This window comes from Bombina bombina, chromosome 1 (genome assembly GCF_027579735.1).
Source record: "Bombina bombina isolate aBomBom1 chromosome 1, aBomBom1.pri, whole genome shotgun sequence".
NCBI lineage: Eukaryota > Metazoa > Chordata > Amphibia > Anura > Bombinatoridae > Bombina > Bombina bombina.
Genome location: NC_069499.1, coordinates 535,236,636 through 535,256,676, shown reverse-complemented (window position 1 = coordinate 535,256,676; position 20,041 = coordinate 535,236,636). Strand labels below are relative to the sequence as shown.

At 39.1% G+C, this 20,041-nt stretch overlaps 1 protein-coding gene across 1 annotated transcript in view; it reads right to left on the bottom strand.

Moving 5' to 3' along the window:
• ADAM23 (ADAM metallopeptidase domain 23) overlaps positions 1–20,041 on the bottom strand; it is a 292,223-nt gene that overhangs the window by 64,926 nt on the left and 207,256 nt on the right. Inside the window, exons 13-18 of the mRNA XM_053698649.1 lie at positions 19,495–19,585; positions 17,374–17,422; positions 15,352–15,451; positions 13,349–13,420; positions 11,966–12,052; positions 9,209–9,289 (exon numbers count right to left, since the gene is read on the bottom strand). Of these exons, the coding sequence (XP_053554624.1) occupies positions 9,209–9,289; positions 11,966–12,052; positions 13,349–13,420; positions 15,352–15,451; positions 17,374–17,422; positions 19,495–19,585 (480 nt within the window). The remainder of the gene's footprint in view (positions 1–9,208; positions 9,290–11,965; positions 12,053–13,348; positions 13,421–15,351; positions 15,452–17,373; positions 17,423–19,494; positions 19,586–20,041) is intronic.

Genomic DNA, 20,041 nt, shown 5'->3' with positions numbered 1-20,041 from the left:
CTCAAATCCTATTGTCTGTTCAAATCAGCCAATAGGATGAGAGCAAGTGAAATTCTATTGGCTATTCAAATATATATATATATATATCTATACTATAATTGTTTGTAATGTCCGTCGCTGTCGGCAGTTGCGCACGCATCCTCAATGGAATGTTGGCAACGTGAGGACAAAATAATTCACATGGGTACAGCGAAGCTGCATCCAGGTGAATTCTGAAAATGGCAGGGTGGTGAAAGAATCCACCGTCGGTGACGGACATTACAAACGCAATTATAGTATAGATATATATACAGTATATACATATGTATTTATACATACATACACATATTTACATCTACATATATATTTATTATTATTATTATTATACTTTATTTATTAAGCGCCAACATATTCCGCAGCGCTGTCCATGGATACAATTCATTTAAATAAAACAATACAAGACTTGTAAGATACAGGACAAAATTTACAAACACATACAGGAGGGATTGAGGGCCCTATTCCCGTGGGAACTTACAATCTAGAAGGGTAGGAGGTTGAGAAACAGGAGGTGAGGACTGCAAGATTGAGAAAGATGTTAATACAGAGTTAGATGAGGAAAATGTTAGGTAAGTGAAATTAATTTATTATTGAGTTGGGTGGTAGGCTTCCATGAACAGAAAAGTCTTCAGGGAACATTTAAAGGAAGAAAGATTAGGGCAAAGCCTGACAGCGCGAGGGAGAGTGTTCTAGATGGTAGGTGCTGCACGACAGAAGTCCTGCAGTCTAGCATGAGAGGAGGTGATAGTTGCGGATGCAAGGAGCAGGTCATTGTTGGATCTTAGTGGACGGGCTGGAGTATACTTGTGTATTAGAGAGGATAGGTAGAGGGGAGCGGCGTTGGTGAGAGTTTTGTATGTAAGGGTGAGAATTTTGAATTTGATTCTGCTGTGAATGGGGAGCCAATGAAGGGACTCACAGAGAGGTGCAGCAGATACAGATTGACGGGAAAGGTGGATCAGCCTGGCAGAGGCATTTAGGATGGATTGAAGGGGGGAAAGATGGGAAAGAGGAAGGCCAGCGAGTAGGTTATTGCAGTAGTCAAGTTGGGAGATAACAAGGGAGTGGATTATTTGCTTTGTGGTGTCAGCGCTCAGAAAAGGGCGAATTTTGGAAATATTGCATAGATGATTGCGGCAGGATGTAGAAAGCGATTGGATATGGGGGACAAAGGATAGGTTTGAGTCAAGTGTGACTCCGAGGCAGCGGACTTGGGGTGATGGGGAAATGGTGATGCCGTCAACAGGGATAGAGAAGTCAGAAGTCGGCGTAGAGCTTGAGGATGGGATAAGAAGGAGCTCAGTCTTGGACAAGTTAATCTTTAGGTGGTGAGAGGCCATCCAGGAAGAAATACCAGATAAGCAGTTGCTGACATGAGAGAGAACAGAGGGAGAGAGAGCAGGGGTGGAGAGGTAGATCTGGGTGTCATCAGCATAGAGGTGATATTTGAAGCCATAACTGTTGATAAGTTTACCCAGCGAAGAAGTATAGATGGAGAAGAGTAGAGGACCCAGAAAAGATCCTTGAGGTACTCCAACAGACAGAGGCATAGGAGAGGAGGAGTCGCACAGAAAAAGACCTGTGAGAAAGATTGGAGTGAATCCAGGAAAGAGCAGTGTCACAGAGGCCAAAAGAGCTAAGGGTCTGTAGGAGGAGGGGGTGGTCAACTGTGTCGAAGGCAGCTGAGAGGTCAAGTAAGATGAGTATAGAGTAGTGGCCAATATTTTTAGCAGAGAGAAGATCGTTTGTGACCTTAGTGAGGGCAGTCTCAGTTGAGTGTTTTGGGCGGAATCCGGATTGCAGTGGGTCAAGCAAGGAGTTGGCGGACAGGAAGTGGGTTAGGCAATTATAAACTAGTTTTTCAAGGAGTTTTGATGTTAGTGGAAGCAGTGATATGGGGCAGTAGCTTTCAGGAGAATTAGGGTCGAGGGAGGGTTTTTTGAGTATGGGAGTGACTTTTGCGTGTTTGAAAGAAGATGGGAATGAGCCGGTAGAGAGAGATAGGTTGAAGATGTGGGTAAGAGCAGGAGTGAGGGTGGAAGATAAGGAGGGTATAAGATGGGAAGGGATAGGGTTGAGTGGGCAGGTAGTGAGGCGTGAGGAAGATAGTAAGTAGACATGTGCGATTCGGTTTGGTTCAATTCAGAAATTTGGAAAATTCAGCAAATTCGGAGATTCGGATCGAACCGAATCTCCGAATTAAAATAGTGCCGAATCTACCGAATAAATCTGAATAACTTCGGATTTATTCGGTAGATTCGGATGGCCATGGATTACACTAGTATTGTACAGTATATTAGGTTATATCACTCTGCTATGGGTTACACCTAATGTACAGTACATAATACTAGTCTAATCCCACTTAACACTTACCGAAATTCTGAATTTCCGAACCAAACCGAATCCAGCCGAATTTATTCGAATCCGAATGAATCTGAAACAAATCCGAACCGAATTTATTCGAATCCGAATGAATCCGAAACAAATCCGAACCGAATCGATTCAAATTTTTCCGAATTCGAATCACTCCGAACCGAAATTCGAAAAAATCCGAATCGATCCGAAACGAAACAAATTTTTTTGCTATGCACATGTCTAATAGTAAGGAAGAAACTTCATTCTCAGTGGCTGGATGGAAGATACAGATGTATATGAATGTGTATATCTGTCATGAACCACCTGTCTCATCATTCTACCTTACCTGTTTTCCAGACATCTAGCAATACCACATTTACTCTTAATTCGACTTCCTGTTTGATTATAAATCCTTCATTCTGCAAACTGTCATTGCTGGTTTATTTAAATGTTTATGAATACACCTCTCCAGCTAAATCCTTGTGCTTTGTAATCCTAAAGTTATTCTCCTACATTACAGCTTATCCTACGATCAAGAATCTAGGATACTAACACTGAAGCCGTCGCAAGCAGGTAGTGTGACGGCATCTCCGTCTGCAGGCTCACACTGCAGCTCTCTTCACGCAGATTTACCGCTCCCTGGAACACTAAGAGCAAACGTAGCGACACCCCTCCAGGGCTGGTTCTAAAGACTCAGCTTACCATTGTAACCGCTGCAGCTAATCTGTTTTCAGCCTCATCTCACCAGCTCTCTCCAGCAGGGAATCAGGTTCAGTATAGTGTGTATATCTACCATCTGTTGTATCAAACTACCTGCTACATAGTGATATATTATATGCATGTTCCTAAGGTGTCTCAAGCTGTTAAATTCCTAGAGTAACTTCCGGTTAACTGCTCTGGCTTCCACAACCACTTTCTGATTGTACTGTGAAAGGCTACATCCTTATCAGACCAGAGATATTTGTATTGTTTCATCAGAGTTTTTGCCTTTTCCATATTACAAGCCATTAATACTTCTGATATGAATTGGTTTCACTCAAAATGCTACATAATAACAAGTAATTAAGTTTATGTTTCCTTGCTAGCAAACTGACTTATTTATTTGTCACACTCTCAGATAAGTTTATTGTACATATCCACTGACAACAAGCAGTTTAGGAATAGCTACCTCTGGTATCTTGACATAATAAACCAGCCTATACTATACAGACATGGAGCATTCAGATGTGACCCCACAGTTGCTTAGCCTGAACCAGCGTTTAGACAATTTAACTCAGGCATTTAGAGACCTACAGGTGGAAAACCAGAGTCTCAAGGCTTGCCTTAGGGAAGTCTTATCCTCTAAAAATGCTGGGTCTGATCATCAGGCAGAACCACAGGTCTCATATCCAGAAAAATTTTCTGGTGACTGCTCCACCTATAGACAATTTAGAAACGCCAGTCTCCTACTCTTTGAGCAAAGGCCTAGAACCTATCCTACTGATAGATCCAAGGTAATCACAATCCTCTCCTATCTAAGAGGGGTGCCCCGGGCTTGGGCTGACTGTTTTTATGAGTCCCAGGATCCTATACTTAATTCCCTGGATGCCTTCCTTAAGGCCATGTCCAGCCTCTATTACGACCCGTATCGACAAATTACAGCAGAAAGCAAACTTAGAAGTAACCCGCTTTAAGATATGGGCTAGAGACTCCCTCTGGAATGAGGTCTCCCTCAAAAATCAATACCGGTTAGGTCTTTCCAAAGAGATCAAAGACGAATTATCCAGAACCGGCATACCGGATAGCTTAGAGGATTTTTACTCCCTGTCCATCACTATTGACCGCAGACTCAGAGAGAGGAAACAAGAAAAGGGTTCCTCCAGTCTCCCAACACGCAGGTTGCTTCCAATACCACCTACTTCTAGTACTTCTCTTGACCAACCCATAGATATAAGCTTCTTAAGGAGTCCCCTTAACCCACAAGAGAAAACCAGATGGTGCAATCTTAATCTGTGCATGTATTGTGCAGCAACTGACCATATTGTTAAAGAGTGTCCACTACTCCTGAAACAGAAACTAGGTAAGACACTCAGCAACAAACATTGTTTGTATGCTAAAACAAAACAATCTTCTTATCTTACCTTACCATTGCTCTTACAGTGGGATCATCACAGGCTCAGCAGTAACGCCATCATCGATACAGGCGCTTGCGCCAACTTCATAGATGTTGATTTGGTCAAAAATAATAAAATACCTTTTCTGTTTAAAAGCACACCACTGCCTCTCAAAGTTATTGATGGTTCTCATTTAGCTTCTGGCGCAGTTTCACAACAAACCGTCCCACTACTTGTCACATCTCCTTCTGGCCATACCGAATCAATCACGTTCGATATTATACCATCTCCTATTTATCCTATTGTTCTGGGTATCACTTGGCTACAACTCCATCAACCCACTTTTCACTGGGAGACTCTCACTTCCTTCTCAGTACTGTACCACCACATGTTTCCCTAACCACAATCTATTCGCTATAACTTCTTCCTCCATTCCTACACAATATTCAGATTTTACAGATGTGTTCAACAAGACAGAGGCCGAATCACTACCCCCTCATAGGCCCTATGATTGTCCCATAGACCTGCTCCCTGGAGCAACAATACCTTATGACCATATTTATCCACTCTCCAGACCTGAACTACAGTACCTAAAAACATATATCAGTTATAACTTAAAAAAGGGTTTTATCCGTCCCTCTACATCGCCCGCTGGTGCAGGTATATTTTTTGTTAAAAACAAGGATGGGTCCTTATGCCCGATTATAGATTACCGGGAATTGAACAAACGTACCAAAAAGAATAGGTACCCATTGCCTCTCATCCCAGAATTGATCGAGAGGTTACGTCACGTGGCGCAACGATTTTCACCAAGTTAGATCTAAGGGGTGCCTATAACCTTGTAAGAATAAGGGCCGGTGACGAATGGCTGACTGCATTTAGGACCAGGTATGGTCTCTATGAGTATACTGTTATGCCATTCGGACTCTGCAATGCACCGGCGACATTCCAAAATTTGATAAATGACATTTTCCGGGACATACTAGACACTTTCCTTGTTGTCTATCTTGACGACATCTTGATTTATTCATCAAACATTACTGAACACGTTACCCATGTTAGGCTTGTCTTATCCAGGTTGCGAACACACAGACTCTACGTTAAATTAGAAAAATGCTTATTTAACAACGTTAAGGAAGTCTCCTTCCTTGGTTACCGTATTAGTGAAAGTCAAATTAAGATGGAAGACAACAAAATTTCAGCTATTACCTTATGGCCAACACCTACTACAGTGAAAGAGGGTCAACGGTTTCTGGGCTTTGCCCATTTTTATAGATGCTTTATCCATAATTTTGCCACCATAGCTAAACCTCTTACCAATTTGACTAAGTCAAAAACCCATTTCATCTGGAACTACCAGACTCAATCAGCGTTTGACCATCTCAAATCCCTATTTGTCACCTCCCCTGTTCTCCACTTACCCAACACTAAATCGCAATTCGTATTAGAAGTGGATGCCTCAGAATATGCTATAGGCTCTGTTTTGTCGCAAAGGACCTCTTTAACAGATCCCCTTCACCCAGTATCATACTTCTCCAGACTCCTAACACCTCCCAAAATGAACTATCCTGTTGGGGAGAAGGAATTACTGGCCATAAAATCTTCTTTCGACCAGTGGAGGCATCTCCTGGAGGGAGCAGAACAACCCATCATAATCTATACCGACCATAAAAATTTGCAATACCTCCAAAACAACCGAACTCTCTCTGTTCATCAGCTTCGCTGGAGTCTCTATTTTTCCTGGTTCTCCTTTGTCATCACTTACCATCCTGGCACAAAAAATGGGAAGGCAGATGCACTCTGAATGATACAAAGCCTATCGCCACCTCACAACCATCAACCATCATTCCAAAAACTTCAATCCTAGGTCTCCTTTCTAAAGACTTCTCTGATTTAAGAACTCATCAAGAAAGTGATACTACAAAATGCTCATACCCTCTTACTCTTGACAATAGGGGCTTCCTTCGTTACCAGTCTAAGCTATACATTCCGCCATCTCTACGTACTCAAGTATTATCCATAGCACATGACTCTCCTTTTGCCGGACATATGGGAATCCACAAGACCCTTGACCTCCTACAAAGGTCTTTCTGGTTGCCATCCATGAGACTCTCAGTTAAGGATTATATCAAGTCGTGTTCTACCTACGAGACTTGCAAGTCGTCTCACCAACTACCTCTGGGATTGCTACAAAGCTTACCTGTGCCCGAACTTCCATGGACCTCTGTATCCATGGATTTTATTGTGGACCTTCCAAAATCTGCAGGTTATACTGCTTTGTTGTCGTAGATCTTTTTTCTAAGATGGCCCATTTCATCCCAACAACATCTCTCCCCACTGCTCAGAAAACAGCTAACTTATTCTTAAGGGAGGTGATCCGTTTGCATGGTCTCCCCACAACAGTGCTCAGTGACAGAGGCTCGCAATTTACATCCAAATTTTGGAAGTTTTTATGTCTATACCTTGGAATACGTCAACAGCTGACCACCTCCTACCATCCACAAACAAACGGTCAGTGTAAGAGAACCAACCAATGGCTGGAACAATTTCTAAGATGTTTCTGTTCCAACAAACAAGATTCATGGGCCACCTTCCTCCCTCATGCAGAGTTTGCTTACAATAATACCACCAACTCTACCACCAGATATTCGCCTTTTTACATCAACTCCGGTATGCATCCAAGATTTCATCCCTTACCTCCAACCGACTCTCCTTGCCCTCAAGTCAATGATTTAATTAATTCCATCAAACAAACCTTTACGCTTATACAGGACAACATTAAGCAAGCACAAGCCTCACAAAAAAGATCTTATGATCTTCGCCACCGTCCTCATCCTCCCTACAAAGTAGGACAGTTGGTCTGGTTGGCCACAAGGAACCTTCGGATGCATACTCCCTGCAGAAAGTTCAACAAACTTTTCATCGGTCCTTTCCCCATTACTGCTATCCTAAACCCTGTCACTGTCACTCTGCTCTTGCCACCATCATACCGTATCCATCCAACATTTCATATATCTCTCGTTAAACCATGCACCTCCTCCTTACAGCTGCTGACTACCTCGTTAGCATCTCCTACTCCGGATCCCAAATATGATGTCCATTCCATTCTTGACTCGAGAAGTTATCATGGAGAACTTCAGTACCTTGTACATTGGTCCGGTTTTGATTCCTCAGAGGATTCTTGGGAACCTGCCGCCAATTCGGCTGATAGACTGGTCTCAGTATTTCACCGCCGGCACCCGGACAGGCCTGCTCCTTGAAACCTCTCTGTGGTTTCCTTGTGGGGGGAATCAGGTTCAGTATAGTGTGTATATCTACCATCTGTTGTATCAAACTACCTGCTACGTAGTGATATATTATATGCATGTTCCTAAGGTGTCTCAAGCTATTAAATTCCTAGAGTAACTTCCGGTTAACTGCTCTGGCTTCCACAACCACTTTCTGATTGTACTGTGAAAAGCTACATCCTTAACAGACCAGAGATATTTGTATTGTTTCATCAGAGTTTTTGCCTTTTCCATATTACAAGCCATTAATACTTCTGCTATGAATTGGTTTCACTCAAAAGGCTACATAATAACAAGTAATTAAGTTTATGTTTCCTTGCTAGCAAACTGACTTCTTTATTTGTCACACTCTCAGATAAGTTTATTGTACATATCCACTGACAACAAGTAGTTTAGGAATAGCTACCTCTGGTATCTTGGCAATATCCATTATAGCCCATTCCATTCAAATGTCTTGTCATATAACATATACCTTTTAACCATAATTCTTTTTTTTAATATTTATATGAATCATTTTTATTAGATAGTGTTTATATATCTGTTAAACTTCTGCATACAAATTTTGATTGGAGCAGTCCAATGTTGCTTTTAACTGATCATTTCTTTATACTGGCAAATCCTATAACTGATTAGTATGAAATATGGTAAAGTAGCAAAACATATCCTTAGATATTCTTCATTGGATGTAAATGTGTTCTTCTTTTTGAGGAAAATGAATAATTTGTGGAGTTGAATGCCCGTTAATCACGTTTCATGTTAATCCATCCTCCTATACATGTCACTTCCCAACCATATACCATTTACCCTGGTATGTACATTAGTTTCTGTCCATAATCAACACATATCATATGTAGTTATTGTGTGACTGCTGCCAGTATTGAATAGTATTGATTTTGGGTATTATGTGAGACGTTTATATCACATTACACCAACAAAAATCCTTCACCACATTACCAACATGAGATCATTCTTGCTGTTGCAACAAATGCCTTATCAGCTCAGCTGCTGAAAAACACAAATTTCTGCTCACAGGGACAAGATTTTGAGCCGGATCTCTCATGTCTGATGAGATTATCACTGCAAGGTCCCTCAAAGACTTTTATAAAGGCAAATTTTATCTTGAGAGCTGTTTATCTCACTATTGAGGGAGAATCAGCTATACTCTGTGCATAATGTAATACAAGTGTAAACATTTTACTCATGTACTATGTGCTTATTAACACTTAACCATGCTACAATTTCATATATATAGTTCTGCCTATAAAGACTATAAATCCTTTTTGTCACTTTGATCAAGTCTAACGTTTGCTATCTTTAATGTTTTCTTTCCAATGTTTTGAGCAGTTTAATACATTAAAGATTTACAAATAAAACATAATAATGTGTCTAGATTTATTCTGGCAACAAGTAACACATTTGCTTAATATAGTATAGTACCTGCCCAGAGTCCCCAGTACAGTGCTCTGTGATGTCACACTCATTCACTGCATAGCGGCAGTCGTTCTCCCTTGAAAGGAACTGGGAAGCAAACACAGGCATGGAATATAAAAATGTAGACAATATTTATGTTTAGTCCCATCAGTGTGAAATGGTATTAAATATTATGCTTACCACACATGGTTAAGCATTAAAATAAGCTGTTTTATATTTATCAGAGTACATGAAATAAATATATTGGTCTAGATTACAAGTGGCAGGATGACATTTGCTTGGCTGCGATATAACAATATCGCAACCTATCTAACATACGCGCATATCACAAGCTAAAAATGAACGCATACCACCTAGTGCAATCTAAATTTGTGCACATCAGGTTAGCGCGACTGAAGATCTTGTGTAAAGGGTTAGGGCTAAAATAAAAGTTGCACTAAACACAACAAGTGTTACAGGTATATTTTTAAAAAAAGGTAATCCGGAGCTCCACTAAAGAGTATAAAACAAAGTCTTTATTTAAAAAACTTAAAAAACCAGGAAAAAACATCGGGAATTGACTGGTCTTACGCATTTCGGCTGCATGGTCAATGATTACGGCACATAGCTGAATTGCAGTCAATGCCCAATGTTTTTTCCTGTGACATTTTTTTTTTAAATTATACCTGTTTTGCTGATTACAAGGAGTCTCTTTCCTATCCGGAGAAACATTATTGGATTTCCCTGGCACCTATGTGAAGTTCATAAGCTACGGCATTGGTGTGTCTCCCTTCACACTGACTCACTGCTTAACATTGGGATTTTGTCCTCTGATTGGCCTTTCCTGATTACAGTACGCTCAAGGTTGCCCCGTTGATTGACTGTGGAGGGAGGGGCACAGCCATACGATTATTCCTCCCGCCGGGTCTCCGGGGAATTCGGTTACTGGCGGCGTCTTATTTGCAACCTAGGATTGCCTTAGCCGACACAGTAAGTACAGAGCATTTTACTGTATGGAAGAAGGTCTAAAGGATATATCCTATTATGATCATATGATGTGGCAGTGTGTACTTTGAAAATGAGTGAAACTTGCTATATGGCACCAAGTGAATATATCCGTGAACTGTATGAGGTTGCTCATACATTGCTTTAATGATATATTACAGATATTGATGACTTGTTTATGGTAATAATGTGTTACACTCATATATACACTATCTAAAAAACATATTCATATGAATATTATTACATTTTGGTTTTATAAGGTTTAAAGGGACATGAAACCCAACATTTTTCTTTTATGATTTAGAAATAACATGCCATTTTAAACAACTTTCTAATTTACTTCTATTATCTATTTTGCTTCATTCTCTTGATATCCTTTGCTGAAAAGCTTATCTAGATAGGCTCTGTAGCTACTGTTTGGTGGCTGCACATGGGTGCCTCGTGTGATTGGCTCACCCATATGCATTGCTGTTTCTTCAACAACAGATATCCAAAGAATAAAGCAAATTAGATAATAGAAGTAAATTGGAATGTTGTTTAAAATTGTATTCTCTATCTGAATCATGAAAGAAAAATGTTGGGTTTAATGTCCCTTTAACAGATACAAGGTGTTTGAATGGAAAGGCCTATATTTTATATATATATATATTTATACATATATATATATATATATATATATATATATGTATGTGTCTAAATATGTGTATGTGGATATATATATATATACAGTATGTGTGTGTGTGTGTGTGTGTGTGTGTGTGTGTGTGTGTGTGTGTGTGAACAGTGATGTTTTGGCAGACTTGAAGTAAAAAGGTGTGTCACTGTGAACCTAATTTGCATATCTTACCCAGAATCATTTGCTGCATTGGAAACAATGTAATTCAGAGGTTTTCTGTGGGAAAAACAAGCCTTCTGGACTGTCTATATTTGTTAATGAAATACACAATAAGTTATTTTCTCTATATTTTGTGCGTAGTGGATGATTTAAACTGACCTTTTACCTCCCCCTTATTTTAAATGTTGTTGTATATACACACACACGCACGTGTGTGTGTTTATATGTGTATTCATGTACTTATATACGTATATACATAAATATATACACATATAAACACATATATACTATAATTTGTATTCAATTATAATATTTATAATGTGTTTTACTGTGTATTTGGTGTAAATATTCTTTACATAGGGGAAAATGTTCTTTGTATTGTTTAACATATATATCTGTTTATATCTATACCTGTATATATTCATATAGATATATAGATTTAATATTTACACAAAAATAATCTGATATATATAGAAATATATATTTAAAAATAAAAAGACCATTTTCTTTAACATGAAGAACATTGGAATATAAAATTTAAATAACTCACATCAGGTTAAACTCACTTGGTCTAACACGGTGTTGGGTTGGCCCAAGTGATAAGTGTTAGTTTGTTTAAGTCTATGGGGAGAAGTTAGTGCAGTCGCGATATCCGAAGTCCTAAAGTATGTGTGCATCGGGTTTCACTCACATGCTATCCATTTAGTTTCAACTTGTAAAAAGCCAGCTAACCTGCGCACATTAAAAGTTTACTTCTGGTGGTGTTTGCACTAGAGCAAAAGTGCTAAATAGCACGCCACTTGTAGTCTAGCCCATTGCCATTAAGGCTTGGTACTCTAAAGTATGTTTTTGTATTTAACAGACATTTATAGAACTGATGGCTTTAACTGCATTTATACATGCAAACATTAATATTAATATCAGACTTGCTAGGCAGTACTCACCAAACAGGTTGTGTTACAGCAAGGGCCATCACTGCAGTGTGCTCCATTCGCAAGAGAGCATTTCTTGCAGCAGGTTTCAAAGCAGTCCTGAGTAAAAGGAAACAAAAAATAGTAGCTTAATTACTATTATTCTTCTTTTAAGCAACATTTTCTGCAGGGCAATAACAAGAAAAATAATTACTTTCATAAAACATGCAGAGGAACAGGTAGATAATAAGTTTAATTTTCAATGCTAATGTCCATTGACACAAATCCTATCTTCAAATTCCCCACAGCTCTTAAAACCCACCCAATGCGTCCACCAAGTGTGACCCATGTTTGATTGCTTAGGGTAATCGATTGATTCTATTTTTGTGGTGCTATTTAGTTGCCTATTTCACAATAAATCACTAAATTGTCCTATTAAAAAAACAGAGGTCCTTCTTTAACATCCCCAGTTGTCACATAAAGTAATTACTGTAAAGGACACTTTAGATCATTTTTTAAACTAGTAGTCTAGAAGTGTCCAACTGTTGAGGATATATGGGGCTTCAGTCACTTCTAAAGAATACCTTTTAGGGTGTATGATTGACCACTACACTAGTATGAGGGGGGCTAGCCAGGCATGGTCCTTTTTTTATTTTGTAGTTGAACATTAGATGCAAATAGAGGAATGTAATGGATGTTGGGGTGATAGGTGTTGGATGGGGTTTGCTGCACGAAGTTTTTGTACTAGAAAGCTAAGTGGTTGTTATAACTGATGGTACTGCAGTGGGGTGGTCAAAGTAGTGGGTGGATTCCACCTGGGTTTGATGAGGCAGACTGTGGTTGTGGTGGTAATATGAATGGTAGATGGGTGCTGCTGTGGGTAGACAACAGGTTATTGATGGCTGCAGCAAGTGTGGGAGGTGCTGAGAAGGATATGTAGGTGTTCTCTGGACATCAGAATTGAAATGTCACCTCCATGGTTTATACTAGTATACGCAGGATGTGGAGGATAACAGGGTCACACAAACAAAAATGAGAAAGAATAGTGGCTGTGATAAAGATACCAGTGATAAATGATTAAAGAGAAAAAAAAACTTTGCAGTGAATGTAGGTATTCCTCAATAGGCTTTCATGTGACTCTATTAATGTAACAGATCAATTATGAATAGTGGGAACATTATGAATAGTGTGAAAAAAGGTGGCTTGAAGCTAAGGCTAGGAAAGCACCAAAATAAAGGCAAAGTCTGTCATGCTCTACAGATATGGTAAGCACACCTTCTCCAAATTTAACTCTCAGGTTCCATTAACATGCTGCCTCAGTGACTGATGCACTTGTGCCCATATGAGAGATGCAGGTGTGTACTGGACATTTCCTGCTCTCCAACCACTCATGTGAACAGCAGGATTATAACTTACCATTCTAAATCCACAGTCACACTCTTCTCCTGCCTCCACATACCCATTCCCACACTCTGTTACTTCAAATAACTGATAAGAAAAAAGAGACAGCATATTACAAAAATATCTGCACATTTGTAGCTCCTTATTATAGTGCTTAATAATAAAAAAAAAAACATTTATTTACATGAGTTATTGTAGAAATATTTCAGTGATGTGTGATTAATAAAATACACCCTTAATTTTATTCTATTAAAATTTGTTTCTTTGTTCAAATATACCGAAATGTTTGACATACTGCTGTAACAGCCTCACACCAATTATGGTTCTACAATCTCCTTGTGATTGGATACAATTTTTAGGTGAATGGAGTCTCAAGTCAAAACTGCTAGACTATCACCACTAAATGAAATCTTTATTAGCACACATGGGGTCAATTTATCATTGTGCGGACGGACATGATCCGCTATAGCGGACCATGTCCACGGTACATCGATAAATTCCGAAAGCATACACTGTTGACATTTATCATTGCATCAGCAGTTCTTGTGAACTGTGGTGCAATACCGCCCCCTGCAGATTTACGGCCAATCGGCCGCTAGCAGGGGGTGTCAATCAACCCGATCGTATTCGATCGGGTTGATTTCCGGCAATGTCTGTCCGCCGCCTCAGAGCAGGTGGACAGGATATGGAGCAGCGGTCTTTAGACCACTGCTTCATATCTTGTGTTTCTGGCAAGCCTGAAAGCTCGCCAGAAACACGAGGCATCAAGCTCCATTCGGAGCTTGATAAATAGACCCCATAATATTAAGTTATACTTTATTTACCTTTTAATTCATATATGTATTTACAATGTTATCTAGACATGTGCGATTCATTTCGGATCCATTCGGAAATTCGGCCGAATTCGTTAAATTCGTAGATTCGGATCGATCTGAATTTCCGAATTGAAATAGTGCCGATTCTACCGAATAAATCCGAATTAGTTCGGATTTATTCGGTAGATTTGGATGGCCATGGATTACACTAGTATTGTACAGTATATTAGGTTATATCCCTCTGCTATGGGTTACACCTAATATACAGTACATAATACTAGTCTAATACACAGCATATCCCACCTAACACATACCGAAATTCCGAATCTCTGAACCGAATCCAGCCGAATTTATTTAGAATCCGAAACGAATTCATTCGAATTTTTCCGAATTCGAATCGATCCGAACCGAAATTCGAAAAAATCTGAATCGATCCGAACCGAACCAAAACAAATTTTTCGATCATGCACAAGTCTAATGTTATCTAACAACATAATGATTTATGGGTGTCAATTTATCAAGCTAGGTACGGAAACAGAAGTTATGAAGCAGCGGTCTAAAGAGGCACTCTGAGGCGGCGGACAGAAATCAACCCAATCAAATACGATCGGGTTGATTGACACCCCTGCTCGAATCTGCAGGGGGTGGCATTGCACAAGCAGTTCACAAGAACTGCTGGTGCAATGATAAATGCTGACAGTGTATGCTGTCGGCATTTATCAATGTGCAGCAGACATGGTACGCTACATTGTATCATGTCCGCTCACATATTAATAAATTGACGCCTAAATATACAATTTTATGGGCCGATTAAAAAGTGAACATACGAAGTAGCATATCATGTCGGCTGCACATACGCTGTCTGCATTTATCATAGCGCCAGCACTTCTTGTGAACTGCTGGTGCAATGCCTCCCCCTGCAGATTCATGGCCAATCAGTCGTTAGCAGGGGGTGTCAATCAACCCGATCAAATTCGATCGGGTTGATTTCTGTCCGCGGCATCAGAGCAGGCGGACAAGTTATGGAGCAGTGGTCTTTAGACCGCTGCTTCATAACTTCTTGATAACTTCTTGATAACAAGGGTCCTCTAGCTCCATACGGAGCTTGATAAATATGCACACAGTATGTTTTAAGCCAAAATAGCAGAGCGCTATTCAAAACGGGGAAAAAAGCAGTTCTAAAATATTAAGATTTTTATCTACCTTGGTTGGTCTATTGAACAGACATGAACCACCGCCACGGTTCAGAAATTCTTTGTACTCCGCAATGCTACACTTGGAAAATTTGCGCGAATGATACACCCTGAAAGAATAACAAGAAATAAAGAATAAAAGAAAAATGAATCTCCAGCCTCTTTTCAGAGATGTTCATATATATAGACAAAGTGGTTACATTTATTATAGCACAGCCTCAAGGTTATATTTATTTATACATTTTATATTTCTTAAAGGGACACTGAACCCACATTTTTTCTTTCATGATTCAGATAGAACATGACATTTTAAGCAACTTTCTAATTTACTCCTATTATCAAATTTTCTTCATTCTCTTGGTATCTTTATCTGAAATGTAAGAATGTAAGTTTAAATGCCGGCCCATTTTGGTGAAAAACCTGGGTTGTCCTTGTTGATTGGTGGATAAATTCATCCACCAATAAAAAGCGTGCAGAACCAAAAAAAATCTTATATGCCTTCTTTTTCAAATAAAGTTAGCAAGAGAACAAAGAAAAATTGATAATAGGAGTAAATTAGAAAGTTGCTTAAAATTGCATGCTCTATCTGAATCACAAAAGAAAAATTTGGGTTCAGTGTACCTTTAAGTGGGCCCCAAATGTCATTGGGCATCATGCTCAATTATTTTCTCCAGAGTATGAAATAATCTCCTATTTTTTGTTAGGTCAGATGTCAATTTGTTCCTTTAAAGTCTGTAAAACAAAATACCAGGTAAACCTCCTGAATTAGTCTGTGGAATGTCTTGTTTCTTATTGTGTTTGTGTGTTTAACTAGAAATTCATATTATGTTATGTACCATATTTGAGATTTTGAATACTTCAAGCAGCATCTCTTTTAATGGAATGTAACAGAAAAATCACCAGTGCTGCAACACATTTTAGCAAATAATTTTGCATCACTTGGCAGCAAACCTTGGTACAGAATTTGCTTTTTAACCTCTCTTAAGGAACAAACACACTTTTTACACAAAAACTATCCCTTTAACTCCAGGTCAAGAGATTTGAAAGGTCATAAGAACATAAAAGTTAACTATTATAATAGCACACGGCGCTTCTGACACATCCTATATAGTACGTTTTACTTTTTGTTTCGCTATTATACTAAGGTTTTGTTAGCTTATGTGCAGCAATTGATAGTGAAAGCATGCAGTGTAAAAGTTAGAAGTACTGGGCCCCTTAGAACTATCCTAGCTGCCAACAAATGTAAAAAATGTCCCTTTATTTATTGGTTCAGTTCCCAACAAAATATGTTTATGTCAGTGTAAATAAGAATACAATTAAGGAGAATGAAGGAGATCTGTACCGATGTTTAGAACAATTAATAATAGTCAGTGGCATAGCCAGGGGGGCCAGAGGGGGCATTAGCTCCCTAGCATGATTACAAACCCCTACATATGCCACCAACTATGATTGGCCCTCATTTGCCTACGATCACTTTGCCTAGGTTACCCACACCTCCACCTGACCCCATCCATTAAACACCCAATCACGCTCACAACCCATCCGACCTGGCCCATGGACCACTCATCCCGATTGCAGTCCCATCCATAAAAACATTGGTGGACAAGTGCCCCCTGTACAAAATTCCTGGAAACGTCACTTATGAACGTTAGAGCTGTTTTACTAAGCATGCATGATAAACTTTGCCAAATCATGGTTCAGAATATTATAGAACATCATGTGTAGCTATGCGCTCCCTGCCTGAAAGAGCGCAGAAATACAACCTTTAATGGGACATGGGGCACAGCTTCCTATTGGCTGTACCTCTCTCCTTCTGATTTTTAGAAAAAAAGACAGTGTGGATAGGGGCCAGTTGCTGCTGACATAAAAGAAAAACGGAAGTAAAATAAACAGGTTTAAAATAGCTTTTTAGCTTCTGCTTTGACAATTATTAAGTGTACACATAACATTCTTTAATATTCTAGTCTCTAGTTTGGCAAAGTTTACCATCACTTTAACAAAGAGTGCTGCTATAAGAAACTTTGGTACTTACCCTGTCTCCTCCATAATGCATCCTCCAAAGCTTTCTGTGCAGTCACACTCTTTCCAGGGTAAATTACAATTCCAGATAAATATGAAAGGAAATCAAATAATAAAAAGGGAGAGGAAAAATTACAACAAAGGTATAGGATTTGCAAAGCAAAACCTTCCAGCAGGAGTACCACTAAAACATATTTTTTAACAAGCCTTCAATGTCTCACTAAATATAATATTCATCCTTCTTGAAACGTTTATGTCCTCAAATTATAAAAGAATTAATGATATTTATAAGTCTGTATTTACAGAAATGTATCTGATGTGTGGGTGTATAAAATACAGGGATATATAACAATCCTCCAGAAAAAACGTATTTATTAATTTATCTGCAAAAATCCCCATAGACTTTAAAAGGACAGTAAAGTCCAAATTAAACTTTCATGATTCAGATAGGGCATGTCATTTTAAACATCTTTCTACATTTACTTTTATCACCAATTTTGCTTTGTTCTCTTGGTATTCTTAGTTGAAAGCTAAACCTAGGTAGGCTCATATGCTAATTTCTAAGCCCTTGAAGGCCGCCTCTTATCTGAATGCATTTGACAGTTTTTCACTGCTAGAGGGCGGTAGTTCATGTGTTTCATATAAATAACATGTTGCTCATGCACGTGGAGTTATTTAAGAGTCAGCACTAATTGCCTGAAATGCAAGTCAGTCAAAAAATCTGAGATAAGTCTGCAGAAGCTTAGGTACACGGTAATCACAGAGGTAAAAAGTATATTTCTATAACAGTGTTAGTTATGCAAAACTGGAGAATGGTAAATAAATAGATTATCTATCTTTTTAAACAATAACATTTTTGGTGTTTATTGTTCCTTTAAAGGTGTTTTTCTGTTTAAAATGATTAGATTGTGATCAGTCCCATATTGTGGCTTTATTTTTTTATATGAAGACCCTTTTTTTTACATAAAACAAATTAAAAACATGAGTTATATCAATGACTTCATGAATTAAATCACATTACACATGTTGCCCTCTTGTTATTTCTTAAATTATAGTCTAGATTATTCTATTACTGAAACTAGAAAAAACACATTTATTTCATCTGTATCTGCAGAACACCCAGAAAAGAAACAAGGCAGACTGACAACAGTGGATTTAAATCTGAATGGATTGTGGCATTTTGAGCCAATTAGATTGAATAAATTAGTACTTTTAAAAACCTCCAGCATAAAAGTACAGAACCATTTAAGACTGAGGGGCCGATTTATGAAAGTGCGAGCGGACATGATACGATGTAGCGTATCATGTCCACCGCACATCGATAAATGCCGACAGCATACGCTGTCTGCATTTATCATTGCGCAAGCAGTTCTTGTGAACTGCTTGTGCAATGCCACCCCCTGCAGATCGTGGCTAATCGGCCGCTAGTAGGGGGGTGTTAATCAGCCCGATCACATAGGATCGGGCGGATTGATGTCCGCAGCCTCAGAGCAGGCGGACAAGTTATGGAGCAGCGGTCTTTAGACCGCTGCTTCCTAACTGCTGTTTCTGCGGAAACAGGGGCATCAAGCTCCATTCGGACCTTGATAATTCGGCCACCATGGGTTCAATTTATTAAATGCCGGGCGGACATGATTCACTGTAGTGATTCATCTCTATCCGACATCGCTAAATGCCGACAGCATATGCAGGCGGCATTTAACATTGTGAAATGCTTGTGCAATGCCGCTCCCTGCACATTCGTGGCCAATCGTATCAGGATGATTGCATTCCACCACCTGAAAGGTCTTATGACCGCTGCTTCTTAACTTTAGTTTTCGGCGAGCTGGAAGCTTTGGGCGTAAAAAGCCGCATCCGCTGCTTGTTAAATCTACCGCATTGGGTCCTTTGATAATAAAAGGTACTATTTGTATATTAAATAAAGTTAATAAGGATCTGTGAACTAGGTGAAGAGCTTTAAATGTTGATGCTTTGTTAGTTGGAAAGATAGTTGACAAATTTGTTTCCTAAAACAGACATTATTTCCACTAATTTTGATTGAGTGTATATTTTTTTCTTAAACAATAAAATACGTAGGCCTGCAAAGACAACATTACAATTACCTTTAAATGCTCTTTCTTGGCTTGATACTTACTTGGCTTACGAGATGCTGGCTCCCACTGGATGCCAAGGTTTTGTGCCAGACTCTGTGCCAGCTGCTGTGCCATAGACATCAGAATTCCATACTGTGGGCAGCAATACAGAAGCACATGCATGAAACAAGGCTGCCAATATCTCATTTCTTTGTATGCTATCAAAAATGATGACACTGTGGTGTTGTTTTTTTTAACTAATGCAAAAAAATTGAAATTATAATTAAAGGGACATAAAACCCAAACATTTTCTGTCATCATTCAGACAGACCATTTTAAACAACTTTTCAATTGACTTCTTTTATTAAGTTTGTTTCATTCTCTTGTTATCCATTGTTGAAGGAGCATCAATGCACTACTGGGAGTTAGCTAGACACTCAATGAAAAACATAAATTAATTTTACCTGATAATTTCATTTCCATCGGTAGGAGGAAAGTCCACTGCTTCAATCATTACTTGTGGGAATTAAGAACACCTCAGCCAAAGGCTTAAATACCTCCCCCACTCCCCTCATCCCCCAGTCATTCTGCCAAGGGAACCAGAAGATA